Genomic DNA, 17,513 nt, shown 5'->3' with positions numbered 1-17,513 from the left:
AGCAAGAGACGGGCAGATGGTTGTCATCTTCCCTTGCTATAATATTGTGCTTTCATGTTAGATAGTGTGGAGAAGAGAGAAATTATAAGAAAATGCAGCAAGACAAGAAGCTGGAGATTGTAATAGATGATAAAGGGTATATTTGATGGATAATAGATAACTAATAGATCAGGTAGTTATCCTCCTTTGCCTACCCTCCTTCCTTTTATGCTTCCCTTCCTCCCTCTTCCAATCTCCCTTCCTCCACTCTTCTTCAGCCTCCTTAGAAGTCACTCAGGTTGAGCTATGATGTTTCAGAGGAAATACTCTTTTCTTTATCTCAAGTAAGGGTTTATTGGGGAAAACAGGACAAGATAGAGGATGAAGGTAAGAGGGGTGGGATTTCCCTATTATCTACAGGGAGCCTTAGGTTGGAGGATATTGAGAGAAATGGCAATTTAGTCACTACCATGAAACAGAGCAAGTCAGAGCAATATATGGACTGTTGTACTTCTGCCTTCAAATCAGCTAGGTCACCTCCAACTTGATTATCCCAAGTCCCAGAGATAAACCCATCTTCTTCCTTCACAGTCACCACCATCAGCCAAAGCCCAGAAAAACAGTCACCGTTGGCTTGGCTCCAAACTACTTTTCCCAGTAACATTCCAAAAGGACTCTTCATTTGACTGACAGCTGACCCATCTCCAGCTTCTATTCTTGCTTCATTTTCTTATAATTTCTCTCTTCTCCACATTCCTCCCTTTTTGTCTTTTAAAAAATACATCCAGCATTTTTTTTAATGATACTTATCTTTTGGATATCTTTTGTTATATTTCTAAATATCTAATTCTTAACCCTATACTATATTAAATATCCCTTTACCCTCCCAAAATAACAAATCCTAAAGTTATCTTAGCTATTCTGTCTATCTAGTTCTATGCTAAGTTTTGGGTATAGGAAAATGGTTTAGGTAATAGGGATTTTACATGAAATATGGTTTTGACATAATAACTCATGTAACAATTTTAAACAATTCCAACAATTTCAATAGAATTTTGAATATGTATCTGTCTTATCTCCTAATATCTATAAAGTCAACTAAGTAAAATTTTCTATTACTAACAATTGCTAACCAACAATTATAATGTCTTCTAACTTCTATACTTAAGTAGTTTTTATGTCTGTCCCTACTTCCCTATGACTTTGAACAAATTTTCTAAACTGTCCCTATGGTTTAGTTATTAGAACATTAATAAATTATTCTAATATAGTTAGTTAGTACATTAGTATTTACATGTGTACATAAGTTGTATTTATACAGATTTACATATGTACATCCATAATACATTATTCTTGATTTCTGTGCAAACTCAAAAAAATATCTTTCTTTGTTTGAATTTTCCACAGAAATTTATATATCAGTGTGACTTTAGTGTTTTGCAACTATGCATATGTTGCATACTTACCCATTCCATGAGATATCTTCCAACATTATATTTCAGTGTAGCAGGTGTATATATATATATATTTTCATATATATATGATGTTAACATGTACGTCTCATTCTTACATAACCTCATGATCACAAGTCCAAACTTTCAAAGTCCTTCCATGTTCTTTGATGTTGATTGTAGAAACTCTGTGTGTCTAAGTCTCTCTTTACATCTGGTCAGCATGTCGCTAGTCTGCTGTCACTCTTGATTGTAGTCCTGTGTTCTTCAATTCAGGAACATACTGGAACAATCAGGAAAATGCATGCATGTAAGGTTTTTACATGTGCATGTGTGTAAGATTGAAATTTTCAGAGTGCATGGAAGTAAGCTATGAGTTCTTCATGAGTGCTTGTTAGAATTCATTAGTTATTCTTCATGTGTGGAAGTAACCATTACATGTGTTCATCTTCATGCATGGAAGTAAGCTTTACATATCTTAATTTTCATGGGTGGGTGTAGGAATTTGAAGTTTTCTTATTTTTTTGATGTTTGAATTTTTCACAAGGTGATCTGTTTCTCCTGCACATCATTTCAGAGCACCTCCTGTTTGGATGGTATTTCCTAGGACTGCACTAATGCCATCTCCCTTTCCATTTCAGGGGATTCTCATCTGAATGACCTCTGTCATGTTTTTCTGCTCTAGTTCTTAACCCAAGGCCTGTGAACTTTAAAAAAAAAAAACCAAACCTAGATAATTACATTTCAAAATGATTGGTTTCCTTGGAATTCCTGTGTATTTTATTTTATGAATTTAAAAATATTCCAGAGGTCACTGGAGTAGCTCAGTGGGTTGAGAGCTAGACCTAGAGACAGGAGGTCCTAGATTAAAATCTGATCTCAGACACTTCCTAGCTGCATGACCCTGGGCAAGTCACTTCACCCCCATTGCCTAACCCTTACCACTCTTCTGCTTTGGAACCAATATATAGTATTGATTCTAAGGTGGAAGGTAAGGGTTTAAAATACATACATACATATATATATGTTGATAAAGGATCTCCAGGTTTCACCATGCTGCCACACACAAAAAAGGTCAGGAACCCTGCTCTAACTTCTTAATTTTGAATGCTTTACCCTTCCTATGTCAAATTCTAGCCAGGAGCCTCTACCTCCTTTAGGCTCAGCAATATCGATGAAGGCCAAATTTGCCTTCTTGCCTTGGCACTTTTATAGTAACTTAGGTGAAGGTATGGGAGGTATGTTTGTCAAACTTGCAGAAGGCATAAACCTGGGAGAGATATCTAATAGGTTGGGTAATCAGGGTCCCAAAATAGAATTAGGGTGCCAAAAATGACTAGGTGTGAATACTAGGACAGTTTTAATAAAATGATATAAAATAGGGACAAATAAAAAAATTCATGTGTGTTAAAGAAACAAATTGTACCAAGACAAGATGCTGGAGAAATGACTACAAAGCATTTCATGTTAAAAAAGAAAAGAAAAGGAAGGGAAAACATTGCATGTTTCAGCTAATTGGATAAAAAACACTGTATGAGTCAATATTTTTCTTACTGCCAAAAAAATTGAATGCAAAGCTTAGACTCCATCAGTGGAATAACATTGAGGGTGTCTCTCTACTGTAGTCTGATTGCATCTAGCTTCCCATGTTCAGTCCTCATATCACCTTTCAGAAGAGACATTGGCAAGCTGGGTTGAAGTGAGAGAATGAGGAGGATGCTGAGGGGGCCTTGAAAGCACAATAAGGAAGATCATCACCCTTTCTATTACCCATACTTTGTGCCATTAGTTTTATTACTTTTTTGTGTATTGAGACAGCTAGGTGGTATGGTAGATTGAGTGCTGAACTCATAGACAAGGAAACCTGAGTTCAAATCTGGCCTCAGATATTATCTATTAGCTATGTGACCCTGGGTAAGTCACTTAAACCTATGTTTACATCAGTTTCCTCAATAGTACCTACATTGCAGGGTTGTTGTAAGGATCAAAAAAGGTAACATGTATTAAGCACTTTAGCACAGTGCTTTGCATATAGGTGCTATAGAAGTATTAGCTATTATTATTATTATTCATTGTAAAGCATTTAGCACAGTGCCTGGCACACAGGTGCTATAGAAGTATTAACTATTATTATTATTAATGTATTAGTGGGGAAATTGAGAAGGAACCAAAGTTGCCAGATATTTGGGGAATAAATATAAAGTAACACCACTTCCTTCCTCCCCTTCCCCCAAATTGAGCTGTTAACAAATGGAGTCAGTTCTGACTGGACTGAGTAAATTTCCCCTCAGCTTCCTTCTTTAAATGATGTTCTTTGAATTTCCCCTCCTAACACATTGAATCTAATTGAAGTTTCTATTAAAAATCAAGATGTCTATTTAGATATAAAGGGTTGAAGAATAATGAGGACAGAGGGAAAAGGAAATCCCTAGCTATTTCCTATACAGATCTTTGGGGTTTGAACCAGGGAGTCCTTTTTAGAATAAGCTCTGAGGTTCCTTTAAAGGAAATAAAGTCATTATCCTAAAGGTGTCACCAGTTGAAAGATAAGATCTGTTGTTCAGGCAAAAGGATTGAGAAAATGTGTCTCTTCACAGCAAAGGTTAGTTCCCTTTCCTCTCAGCTCAAGGAGCAAAGAACCCTTGGTTCCCCAACTGCTGCCTTTTTGAACTTGGCTGGAAAGTTCTATACCATCTCCTAATGTCAGCTGGGGTTCCATCTCCTCTTCTGAGATAGTCTTTCAAATTCAATATTTCCATTGCTTCTGGTCTTTCCCTCTGATACAAATCCCCCTTTTCTGTTTTTGTACAAAGTCAACCAGACTTCTGTACCAGAGTTCAGTACTTACCTTATTGATTAACTATGTATTCTAACTATCTTATGATATATACTATCCTAAATATTCCATCCCCCCAAATAACAAATCCTAATCTATTCTTAATATTCCAATCTCTCTAATTCTATGCGAAAATTAGGGTTAAAGGAAAGTGGGAGGGTAGGAAAATTCATTCAAATACAGAAGTATTTTTTTGAACATAGAAACAGATTCAACAATTGTAACATTTTTCTGCAACAAACTAAATCTTCCTATCACAATGAACCATAACAATTTTCTAATTATCAACTCATAAACTCTGTTAACTCCTAAGTTAACTATATTTCTTTTAAATTTATATCATCAGATATAGTATCATCCTTTCCCTAATCTATCTCTGGCTTCAAACTTCCCTAAGATAAACTTTCCCTATGTATTAAAGATTAATATATTAGTAAGTTAATTCATTAGTATCATATAAATGTACATTTTCTTCCTATACAAACTTTACATATGTACAACTGTGATACATTTTTACATGAGTCCTGATCAAGAATTTTTGTATCTTTTTGCCTGCATGAGTCCTGCAGAAGCTCAAAAAGGTTGATCTTATGTCTGATACAACCCCAAAAATATCAGTGTGAATAAATGTATGTATATTAATTATGTATTGTTGCCTGTATACTTACTCTATCAGTGAATCCTCTTCATGTTATAATTTTAATATATGTGAATGCATTGCCCTATAGGTGAAATTAACATGTATGATTAATAATCTTACGTGACCCATAATCGTCAGTCTTTGATTTTAAAGTTCTTTTGGTGTACTTGGTGTTGATTTGGATGCAACTATACAGGTAAGTGGCTTCCTCTGTGCAGCATTCATATTTGCCTGTTGTCTCACCTTAATTGAAGTCCTGTGTTCTCTGATGATTTTAACATTGGGATCATGTTTGTGTGTAATATTATCATATGCATGCATGTAAGATTGATTTTCTTTGTGGATGTATGTGCATGTAAGCAAGTATGAAATATTCATGCATGCCTGTAAGTCTTCTATTATGCAATCTTCATGTATGGGTATATGTAATGAAGTTTTTCTAATCTGTTATAGGTATATCATATGGTTTTAAGAATTGATTATAATTTTGAGATTTTGAATTATCAGATTTGGATATGATTTGGATTTCTGGATATCTGGATATCTGGAGATTTGTATATCTGGAGATGGAAACTTTTTTCTATTCATGATTTAACTTTTAGATGTTGATCTAAACAAGATTCTTTATGATGTTATGTGTTAGTAGAGATTCTTGTTCTATATTATGTTAACGGAGATTTGTTTTTTATCTGTTGGCAGAGATTTATTCTTATATTAGCAAAGATTTGTTTGTTAATTGGAGCTATTTCTTGACATAGATTAAACATATATATATATATGCAGTGCATTTATTCTATTATTTCTTCTTTACTCTCATTCTTATTACTCTTCTTTTAGGGACAATTTCAGTTGGTTCTAGGGCATTACTTCAGATTCTGATATTTCTTTTGTATTTTCTTTGGGATTTTTCTCTAGATCTTCTATCACACTATCATTATGTGGGCATAATGCTGTTTTACATGTGAGGCATGATACCACTGATCTTTTCCTGAAACTTTGATGGATTTAGGAGTAATTAAAACCACCTCCCAAGGGCCATTCCATCTTGGTTCAGTAGATGTTTCTCTAACAAAATTCTTCACATACACTTTATCTCCAGGCTTGATATTGTGCAGTGAGAAGTCCAGTGGTACTCTTTGGACCAACAATCCTAGCTAGCTTTCCTAATTCTTCCAGCCTATTTTTTATTTCTCCTAGATAGGTGTGAAGTTGGCATTCTCCTTTTAACATGGATATGTAAGATGGTTTCACTGTTTGTCCATGCCACAACAGTTGTCCATATACATTTTCAAATGGGGAGATGTGCAAGTCTCCTCTAGGTCTAGTTCTAAGATGAAATAAAGCTAAAGGAAGATCCTCTGTCCACTTTAGCTGAGTTTGTGCACAGAGTTTTCCTATAGTTGTTTTCAATTCTTTATTCATATGTTCGACTTGTTCTGGACTCTGAGGCCTATATACATCATGTAGACTACTTTTTATTACTAGGTTCTTGTACACTTCTTCATTTTTAAAAAAACCTTTACCTTCTGTCTTGGAACCAATACCGTGTATTGGTTCCAAGGTAGAAAGGTGGTAAGGGCTAGGCAATGGGCGTCAAGTGACTTGCCCAGGGTCACACAGCTGGGAAGTGTCTGAGGCCAGATTTGAACCCAGGACCTCCCATCTCTAGGCCTGGCTCTCAATCCACTGAGCCACCCAGCTTCCCCCTCTTGTATAGTTCTTGCAAAATCTGTGAAGTGAAATGTGATCCCCTGTCTGAGTCTATAATATTAGGAATGCCATATCTAGGAATTATTTCCTTCAGTAATGTTTTTACTACTGCGCCTGTATCGTTGCTTTTAGCCAGATATGTTTCTACACATCTAGTTAGACGATCCACTATTACCAATGCATATTTATAACCATTGTCACTTGGCATATTAATGTAGTCAATCTGCAAACATTGGAATGGTGTGTAACTTAAAGGTCTACCTCCCAATGCCTTGTTCTTAAAGTGACCTTGATTAAACTTCCTACATATGTCACATGCCTGACAAATTCTAATGGCATTTGTAGATATCCCCAGAGCTGTCCAAAACCTCCGTACCACATCGAAAATGGATTGCACTCCTTAATGACCTTTGGAGTGAATTACATTGCACAGATGTTGATATAGTGTTTTTAGGAAGTATGGGCTTCCCTCCTTCAGCCAGCCATATGCTTTTCACTAATTTGGCTCCTAGATGTTTTTTTCATGACTGAATCTCATCCCTGTGGTATGCTTTGGTAAGATCATGCTTTTCTAGCAGAGAAAGATTCAGAACATGGTAGGGACCAAATCTAGCTGCATATCTTACTGTTGTAAGCATTTAGCACAGTGCCTGGCCCACAGGTGCTATAGAAATATTAGTTATTATTGTTATCATTATTATTTGTTGCAAAGCATTTAGCACTGTGTGTGACACACAGGTGCTATAGAAATCTTAGCTATTAATTATAATAATTATTATTCATTGTAAAGCACTTAGCACAGTGCCTGGTACGCAGTTGGTACCATACAAACACGTATTCCCTTGCTCTCCCTCTTCCTTTGGGTTCTTAGACCCTGGTCCTTCCTTCTGCTGTTTTCCCACCTCTGCTCTTTCTTTCTCTGGTCCTGAGCTTGTCACATCTGTGTAGGAGTTTTCCATCTCTCCTTTCCTTGCCAGCCCAAAGCCCTCTGCCATTCTCCAGTCAAAAATGTTTTTACTAAATGTTGTTAGATGCACCCCACATTCAGCTAGGAGCATGTGTTTACCATATTTTGATTCACCTTCTTGTCTCATCCAGTTGTTCTTATTTCATAAGAATCTAATGTAATGTATTTAGTATGATTGATTTCTTCACTATATAGGAGGAACTGCCCTAAAAGTAATATATTAAACATATTCAAACTGTTTAAATCTGTTTACTAACTAGCTATATGAATTTGAACAAATCCCAACCTCAATGGGCCTTAATTTTCTCATCTATAAAATGGATTCCTTTAGGATCTTAATACTGTAGTCCTAAGCATGAGTATGCTGGGGCTAGCTTAAATGACCTGAGCCAATTGTCAAATTTTCAGCTTGAGTTTTTGTACCTTGGAAATTGGTAAATGCTACAAATCAAGGCATGACTTATTGCTTTGTTGGTAATCTAGACTTAAGAAAGTTTGGGAAAAGTGTCTGTAATATAGATTAAACTTAAAAGTGTTTTGTGCATACATATTTTCCCCCACAGATAAAGTTGTTAAACATTACTAGCGCAGCCTTAGTCCTCATTCTCAACCTTTCTGAGCCTCACATTTCTGAATCTTTAAATTGAGAATAATACTTGCTTTACCATTCTCTCAGGGTTATTTGTAAACCTTCTGAAAGCACTAAATAACTGAGATATTACTACTGTTATTATCACTTCCTGAAAAAGTGATTATTTAAGAAGGACTCTAAAATGCCTCATGTGTTGCTTGATATTTTCCATTTATCATTGCTACTATAATGACCATCACCCAGACATCAGGGCTCTAGTGTCCTACAGACCTATAGCTTTTACTGATCAAGACAAAATTATCTTTTATTTTGGCCCATTTTGCCATGTAGTGAATTCAGAAATTATTTCCAAAATTTATGCCCACCTCCTGACTTTTACCCAGGTTTTAGGTGAGATTCTTTTTCTTTTATGGTAGGCTCATTGGCTCATTTCGACTTTTATGTTTAATAGAAAAAGAAGAAAAGATATCTTCTTGCAAATCTGCATGTTCAAGATCTTTTTTTTTGTGTGTTCTTATTATGTATAATAGCCACATACACATATGAATCAGTGTATAGTTTTCAGAATACACTCACATGCCTGATCTCTTTTGAGTCTTACAACAAATCTCTAAAGTTTCTTAGATGTGTATTTTTTATAAGTGGGAAAACAGATATAGAGGATATAGTATCTAATAATTTTCTGATTAAAGACATCAAAGAATTGGCCTTTGATGGACTCTTTCTTCAGGACTTTAGTCTCAGAGAATGAGCAGTCTGTTCATGTAGCCTCATTTATTTATTTCTCCATTTACTTATTTGCTCATTCATTCATTTATTTGTTTTTGGATGTATTATCTATCTGCTCATTTACTTATTTTTATTTGGCTAATCACCTCCTTAAAGTGGTGTGCCTATTGATTTACTTGTTTGTTCTCCTTTCTCCTCTTCACAACTATTTATCCTAACTTTGTTTTTCTTTATATCTAAGGGTGCTTTTAGCCGCCTTGACCCAACCGGAGCTTTTGAAAAAGAAATGGTTGAGAGAATTCCCTGTGGCCGACTAGGGACTGTGGAAGAACTTGCAAATCTTGCTGTTTTCCTATGCAGTGATTTTGCCTCCTGGATTAATGGATCTGTATGCTTGCTTGTTTCTTGGGTTTTTATTATTTAAAAAAATAGCTGACATTTGAATCTAGTTATTACTACATATAAGATATTTGCACATGTGTATGCACATACATACATACTGTGGAAGAGATATGCATGCAAGGCAAGAAGCTGGAGATTGTCAGCTGTCAATCAAAGGAAAATTCCATTTGGAATGTGACTGGGAAACAGTTGAAGGCAAAAGCAGTTTGGACAATACACATATATCTATACGTACATGTATTTACACATACGTATATAAAGAAACTTAAGAAGTCACCTTACTTTAAAATATTATAAGTACTATATAAATGTAGGTGATTATGACATATACTGATATGTCAGGTATTAGGTGAACATTAGTTATGATGACGATGCTGTCTGTGATCTAGACTTTGCTCAAGTGTGTGTAGCTTCTCTATCATTACAGATCACATTCCCTCTACATTTTGATAGACTATCTTTACAAGTGGCTGGAGCAAAAAAAAAAAAATCAACCAGTGTCCAAACTTTTGGTGATGAGCCTATTTGAATGTAGTTATAGCTGGTCCCTGAACAATATACATATAATGTGCTTCTGGACCCATTTGTACCTGAAGCTTTTCTAACCTGATGGATCCAGCCAAGAGCACCTGGTGACACAGCATTCAAGTGCCTGGGGTCACCTCTGTATCACAGTGAGGTTATAGAGGAGAACATTAGTAGAATATCATCAATTTTATTGTTTTTATCATTATCATTATTGAAATAATGCTTTTAAAGTGCTTTGCAAACCTTAAAGTATAGATTATTATTATTGTTGATACTACTACTACTCTTACCACCACCACCTCTCAAAACAAACAATCTTTTTTAAGATTTAGACTTTGAGTGAGTATACTCTTTTGGCTTTTCTAAACAGGATAGAAAATAGGAAATGAAAAGTATCTTAAAAGTTGAATACAAAGGATTCTTTTCATTTTATTCCATGGTATTTTTCTAGGTCATTAGATTTGATGGGGGAGAACATGTCTACTTGGCAGGAGAATTCAACAGCTTAAATAAGGTAACATTGTTTCCCAGATCTGATATTCATACAAAATGTTGCTAAATCTTAGTAAATCTTTACTGGATCATAAATATTTGTATTTTTTTTTTCATGCTAGGTATCCAAGGAGCAGTGGAATTTATTGGAACAAATGATCCGGAAAACAAAAGGTTCCTAAAGCTGCCTGTATCTTAATCCTTTGCTTGTGGAAAACATTGGAATAAAATAAACAGTAACTTTGGTTACGTTTTTAAAAATCATTTTATGCAACAAATCTAATAAAAAATCTTGTCATAAGAGATTGGTGTTTAAATGTCAAGTTTAATTCCAGTCTGTTCTCTTTGAATAATGTGTTCTTGTTATCCTGAGAATGAGAGTGGCCTTATATGTGTATATGGAAAGCCAAATGTCATAGATTCAGTTTCTGAGTAGTTTAGGGAAAGGACACAAGCCTCCTTTTATGGAAATGGCAAATCAGAATTACCACTAAATCCTGCCTGTATTGCAATTAGAAGTATTTTTTTTTCTCTGTACTTTATAGACAACAATTCTGGTTGATGATGACATGAAAACTTTGCCCTTGTTTTTTTTTTTATTAATTATATCTTTTATTTACATTGGGAAAATACTAAATGAAAGGATTCATAGCAAAGTAGCCAGAAATGGTCTTAGAGTCAGAGGACCTGGGAAGACATGGGTTCAAGGCTCTGTTTTGACACACACTAGTTTTGTGACCTTGGGAAAGCATTCAGTATCCATAGTGACTCTGTAAGGTAAAAAAGACCTGGACATGTGTCAGTCTGCATTTGTGGAGAGAGTTTCTCCACTGGGAGTGCCCAGTATTCAAGAAATTATAGGTCTGATTTTTTTTTTTAAAGAAGGTACTATATATCTCTCCTACGAGTATGGTTCTAACAAAATTAAGAGTTAAATGTGGTTTTGTGCAAGTAGGAATTTCTGTTACTAGTATTACTATTAGTGATACTTGGAATTTCTATAGCTCATTGTCTAACCCCTTCATTACACAGATGAGGCAACAGGCCTCAAGAGGTTAGATGTCTAGTTCAAGGTTATCCAACTAATTAGTGGTAGATGGGTTTTAGAATCTAAATCTTTTCCCCAATAATCACGTGGTTTGCTGTAAAATTTCTTAATTTTCTGGAGTAAATATGTGAGAATTTAATAAGGTCTTTGTGATTAATACATATAAACTAGCCTTTGGGGAAGATTACAGTGGGTTGGTTGAGATGCTATATTGGAAAAATCATAAGCATTATATCTATTAGTGAGCAAACTTTTCATTTTTATGGAGTTTTGCCTTAAATTTGGGGACCATTAGAATCTTGAGATAAGGAAGCATAGGTCACGAATATAATAAAATGAGTATTAATTATTTCAATAATATGTTAATTTTCCATGAATCCTTGTGACTATTGCCCTATATATTTTTATTCAAAAGAATTCACGTTCTTCATTGAAAATGTAAATAAGATATGCAGTTAGAATGGGATCTGAATGCTTTCTAGCATGGAGTCTTGCCAAACTGCTGACATTTTTATCTTTATCTTAAATTTCATTATGCTATGGAGCTCTCAGGTAAGGAAACTCTCATTCTAATGAGGCAGATTAATATCCATCTGGTGTGTAATCTAGTTTTAGAGCAGGGGTTCTTGGGTTGAAGTTAATGGACCTGTAAGATGTCCATTGATAGTTTTTGGAGTGTCATGGACTTGGATGAGAAAAAAAAGTTTCATCTATTTTTTTAGTATAACTGTTTTCCTTTGCAATTTGATATATTTTATTTTTGTTTGTTTAATTTAATTTAAAATAATTATTCTGAGAAAGGATCCAGTGACTTCGTTAGTTGTTAAGGGGTTTGTGACATAAAAAGATTAATAACTCCTCTCTTAGACAGTTATGTGGGACCCCAAGAAGTTAACTAGGTTGTTCATGGTCATATGGGAGGAGGTATTAAGACTGGAAAGGCTTGAACTTGTGTCATGATGAGTCTGGTGGTCATTTCTCTTTCTGTAGTGGAATGTTGCCTCTGTCACTCTGTCATGTCATTTTTACATGATATACCTTGTATTTTAATACAGCTTTCATTCCTTGCTATGAAGCATGCCCTTTCCTTCTCTATATTTCTTTTGCAGCTGTTTAGGAATTAATCTCACAATAGACTAAGTGTGTTTTCTAGGTATCACAGTCATTGTGCACCCTAGGATTTTTTTATAAATAGTCTGAGAATATCTATGTTATTCAGCTGTGTAATTTATCCAATTAATTCCAAAAGCTAATTTCACCTTGATGTTAGCTAGTCCTGTCAACTAATTTAATAATTTCACAGATAATCTTAGAATAGGTAGTAGATGATCTGATGTGGCTATTTTAGAAGGAATGAAAAATTTATTATTCTTAGTCCTCATCAAACCACGCCAAAGCCCCCATCTGGTCCCTCCAAAGAAATAAAAAAAAAAATTCTTTATCTTATGTGTTTGCTATTTACTTTTATTTTTATTCTTTAAATATAAATCTACAGCTATTTAATCTTGAATTTAAAAATCATATCTCTTCTTATTAATAAGAATGAAGCCTTTTTTAGTATTAAGCTAGAAAAAATAATTGGTTCCATTTCTAGATACCTAATTGTCTCTTTCTTTTCGTTTTGGTTGGATGAAAGGCATCTATTAGATATTCCTTGCTAGATAGAGGTAAACACAAATCCTAGCAAAACTATAGGGTTATTAACTCATTTATGAATATGGTTTCTTACTACTGAATTCCCCTGACATGAATAGGAGATAAATGTGAGGAACAGCTACTTCTCAGTATGTTTTTTAATATATGGGGAGTTGTCTTAATTTTTTAAAAGAATAGATAGGTATACATATAGGATTATTAATAACTAGCAAATTTCATTTTAGTCCACTATAAAGGATTCATGTATATGTATGTATACATATATATGGCATTCATTTATGTTAAATATATAGTTCCATTTTTTTCTTGCTAATTCTAAGGACAGAGGTTTGGATTTAATAAAAGAATAGCAGAATTTAAAAAATGATTTGAATTTGATTTTTGGAATCAGTCAGAAATACACAGGTTATGAGATAGTCATGGAGACATGAACATACTCAGAAATTAATCTCCTTTGTGTCTGTCCTAACTTCTAAAGCCTCAGACTTGGTGCCCTTAGCAGTCTGGATCTAACTTTATAATGGAAGGGAGAAGGTTATGGCTAATCCACAAAGTTGATGAGCTCACAAATAGAGAAACAATGGTCTTGTCTTTCCTAGTTGGCATTGACATCATACCTTGCTGGGTTAGGATCATTCAGAATCCTGAATCAGTTAAAATTTGCAATATTTGCTAAAGTTCCAGTAAGAGGATTCTATGATCCCCTTATTTCCTGGGGATCTGTAACTAGATTTCAGGGGATTTGTGAACTTGGTTGGAAAAAAAATTCTAATTTACATTAATTTTTAACAGAAATTTAGCATTTATTCCAATTAGGAATGAAAACAACACTATTTTTCTGAGGAATCCATTAATTTCACTGAAATACCAAAGGAGTTGATGACATAAAAAAAAGTTAAGAACCCTACTATTATGGATAAATACCATAAGATCATTGATGTAGATTTGCAAAGGAATTTTCATTTGAAACTGAATGATGAAACTGGAGCCCAGGAAGGTTAGGTCACTTGCTAAAATCCTACTTCCTGTTAAGTTTCTCTTAATATCATAGACATCTCTTTGTGATTATATTCAATTTTTCCTCTGTATAAGGTTCCTAGTTACTATATATCTACTTTGTAAATAGTTGTTTGCATGCTGTCTTCCTCCTTAGCATGTGAACTCATTGGGGACAAGGACAGTTTTTGCCTTTCTGTCTCCAGCCTTTAACATAATCTTGGTACATAGTTGGTGCTTAATAAATGCTTATTGACTTGCCTGTAATTGCTTTTTCCACAGTATTGTATTGCCCACCCAGAGAACTATTTAGGTATTAGTCCTCTAATTTTCTTAACTGTTGAAATGCCTGAGGTTTTCAACAAAATTTTTAGGTTGAGAGTTGGAACAGAGTCTTTTTGTAGTATTCTGGAGAAGATACTATTTTAACATGTCATTTTGAAACAATGCTTCCAGTTTGGATTGTTGAAATTACTTTCCTATAAATTTTCATAAGTATTTATTCAATGAACATATAGGAGAGTTTATTGAAATCTTTTGGGCTAGAGGAATAAAATATCTTATTCTAGATTGATCATAATAAGTCGAACAATTTATAGAAGGAACAAAACTACAAGATGAAGCTGTTTCCCCCCTTTATTTGTTCTTAATAATTAAAATCAGCCTAAGTTCAGTGTGTTCATATACACACCAAGAACAAAGCTTAACTATAATTCATTTAAACAGTTGAGTGAATGATATCTTTTGGTTGATCTCTTTACCTTTTTATCCACTGAGTAAAAACATACCCATTTTGCTTCCTTTAGATAAAGGGAAAAATAATCAGCTGAAATGTATGAAATCCAGAGTCATCATTGCCTGTCTTCTCTGCATATATATCTTTATTTTTTCTCTATAAACAGCTCTCTTGATCCTTTCATTAGACCTGTCTCATGATTAGAGAATCAAAAAGCAGATGCTGTTAGGGTCCAACAGTAACCACCAGAGATTGGTCCAGTTAGTGTTATAGTAATATTGTAAACCAGTTATGGGTAGAAGAATATGCTAATAAATTTCATTTTGTTAATAAGATAATTCAAAGGAAAGAAATCTTCCCCTCAGATATCAATATTTTAAACTCTTGTTAAACACAGTATACAAGTAGAAGTCAGACTATTTTGAATGCTAGTTTCACACAATGGAATACAGAGCCCATGGCATAAACCAGGATATTGACAAGTTAACATTTAACCATCTTTTTTTAAACATTAATATTTAATTAAAATCAGATACTTAGTAAAATAATTGTTAGAGCTAGGAAATATTTTCAGAGGAAATAGAGACATTTAGTGAAGATGATTCCATTTTTAGATGAAGGAAATACAGGAAATATGGAAAACTAGACACCAGGGTACTTAGTATATTAAATTTAATTACAAGTTACACAGACTATGGTGTAAAAACAGCAGTTCACTAGAATAATTATAATATGCAACATGTGAAAATAGTTTAGAAAATGGATTAAGTTCATCTTTGATGGTAGGCTTGGTGAGAAATACATTTACAGAATGAGACAGATCCATGTTGCTACCCAATTGCTCCCTTTGCTCACCTCATCACCAAATTATCTGGGACCATGAGTTTGATGTAGAAAGCTTTATGTTGGTGGATATTTCAGAACAACATAGAGTATACGTTCCAGTAGACTGTAAACTCCTTGAGGCAGGGACCTTTTCACATTTTATATTTTCATCGCTAGCATCTAACATTGCCTGGCATAAACTCACCTATTAGATTGTAAGCTATTTGAGGGCAGGGACTATCTTTTGCCCCCCCCCCCTTTTTTTTTGGTATTCCCAGTGCTTAGCCTGGTGCCTGATGCCTATTAGGTAATTAAAGATTTACTGACATTTCTTTTATTGATTTTCATAAGTGTTAATTGTATTGAATAAAAGCAGTGTTGTCATTATGGATTCTATGCCACAGAATATATGTGTTGATAAATTCCTTTTTCACTATGGCTATATGGAAGTACATAGATTTCTAGATATTTATGTTTTAGTGAATAATTTAGCTCTAAGAGCATTTTCCTCCCCATGATTGTGGATATGGCATATAAATTCTATGTGTGTCAGACCTGTGATCCCTCCTAAAATAAGACTGCCTGCTCTTTTGTACACAGTGCTCCTATTTGGAGAGAAACATGGATTGAAATGACAGAGGATAATTTTCACAGAATAGTCCTAAGAAGCTTTTTTTTTTCTTTTTGAAATCTTGTCCAGCTATATTTCAGAAAGCAAGAGCAATTTTAGGTGGTTTTATTGAATTTACAGACTGACCCAGACAGAGACATTCTTCTTATCGATTGATCATAGAGTTACAAAAACTGTACATTACAAACAGTATAGAAACAGACTGAAAAGAATGTGCCACACATCCTGGATAATTATCTATATGCAGGTAAATTTACAGTTATAAAAGAAAGTACAGCCTACTCCCTTATAGTGCACAGTTATCATATAGATACAAGGTATCACTAGTGACTGGATATGATTGTGGATCTCTAGTTATCACCAGCACAGAGGATGAGAGCCAGATCTGTTCGGTACAGCTTGCCACCATCCGACAAAGCCATGATGCTTTTTTTGTATGCTGAAATGTTATTAACGTCCAGGTCCTATTTAGAGAACACATATTTCTTTATCAATCCACATAATCCTCAAAGCTAATGAAAGCCTATGAGTTAAAATGAAAGCTGAAGACAACTTTTTAAAAACAGTCCATTTAAAGGGAAATTGTACTCTATCTTTTTATAAATAGGATTAACTAGCAAGAATTATTTCCTTATATCAGCGATTCTCAAACTTTTTCATTTCTATTCTCCTTTAAATTTTTAAAAAATGATTGAGACCTCCCAAGGAGATTTTGTTTTCTATTTTATATCTATAATTACTATATTAGATGAAAATAGTTTTGACTTTGTAGATCCTCTTAATGGGTCTTAGAGACAACAGGCATTGGGGAGGGGTTCTTGGAGGATGCTTGCTCTAAGCTATTAATGAACTCATACGTTGTCAGAGCAACAGCTCAACACATTTAGAATAGAAATCAACTTCTAGGGTTCATCTCCAGATTTATAAATATGTTCCTAGTAATAATGTTTATCTAGGAATTGCATCTTGGTACTTTATTTTAATTGAGTAGACTTGAGTGAGGCTTGAAAAAGTCTCTTTAAAGAGCCAGGATAATCAGTGGATAAATTACCTGCTTATTCTTTTCACAGAGATCTTTCAGTAAAGCATCCAATTCATTTTCATCGATGTATCCATTGCCATCCTGAAAGGAAGGAGAAAAAAGCAAATATGTAACTAATCTTAGATTATCCACAATAATATGAGCTAAGGTTTACCAAGACAATTGAAATCTATAGACGTATGAGCTCTGTAAGGTAGGTAGACTAGGTGAAAAACACCTGATAGCAGGGACATTTAGTTATTTGTCCTGTATC

General features: G+C 34.3%; 2 protein-coding genes across 3 annotated transcripts in view; one reads left to right on the top strand and one right to left on the bottom strand.

Moving 5' to 3' along the window:
- The window catches only part of DECR1 (2,4-dienoyl-CoA reductase 1), an 80,271-nt gene extending 69,642 nt beyond the window's left edge, over nucleotides 1-10,629 (top strand). For both annotated transcript variants that reach the window (XM_056823342.1, XM_007488080.3), the window contains exons 8-10: nucleotides 9,146-9,292; nucleotides 10,286-10,348; nucleotides 10,449-10,629. In XM_056823342.1, the coding sequence (XP_056679320.1) occupies nucleotides 9,146-9,292; nucleotides 10,286-10,348; nucleotides 10,449-10,508 (270 nt within the window). In that variant the 3' untranslated portion in view covers nucleotides 10,509-10,629. The remainder of the gene's footprint in view (nucleotides 1-9,145; nucleotides 9,293-10,285; nucleotides 10,349-10,448) is intronic.
- Nucleotides 10,630-14,644: 4,015 nt separating this feature from the next.
- CALB1 (calbindin 1) overlaps nucleotides 14,645-17,513 on the bottom strand; it is a 36,151-nt gene continuing 33,282 nt past the window's right edge. Inside the window, exons 10-11 of the mRNA XM_001368589.5 lie at nucleotides 17,270-17,341; nucleotides 14,645-16,682 (exon numbers count right to left, since the gene is read on the bottom strand). Coding sequence (XP_001368626.1) covers nucleotides 16,569-16,682; nucleotides 17,270-17,341 — 186 coding nt within the window. The 3' untranslated portion in view covers nucleotides 14,645-16,568. The remainder of the gene's footprint in view (nucleotides 16,683-17,269; nucleotides 17,342-17,513) is intronic.

The sequence above is a fragment of the Monodelphis domestica genome, chromosome 3 (assembly GCF_027887165.1).
Source record: "Monodelphis domestica isolate mMonDom1 chromosome 3, mMonDom1.pri, whole genome shotgun sequence".
Taxonomy (NCBI): Eukaryota; Metazoa; Chordata; class Mammalia; order Didelphimorphia; family Didelphidae; genus Monodelphis; species Monodelphis domestica.
This window is presented reverse-complemented; position numbering and strand designations above follow the sequence as displayed.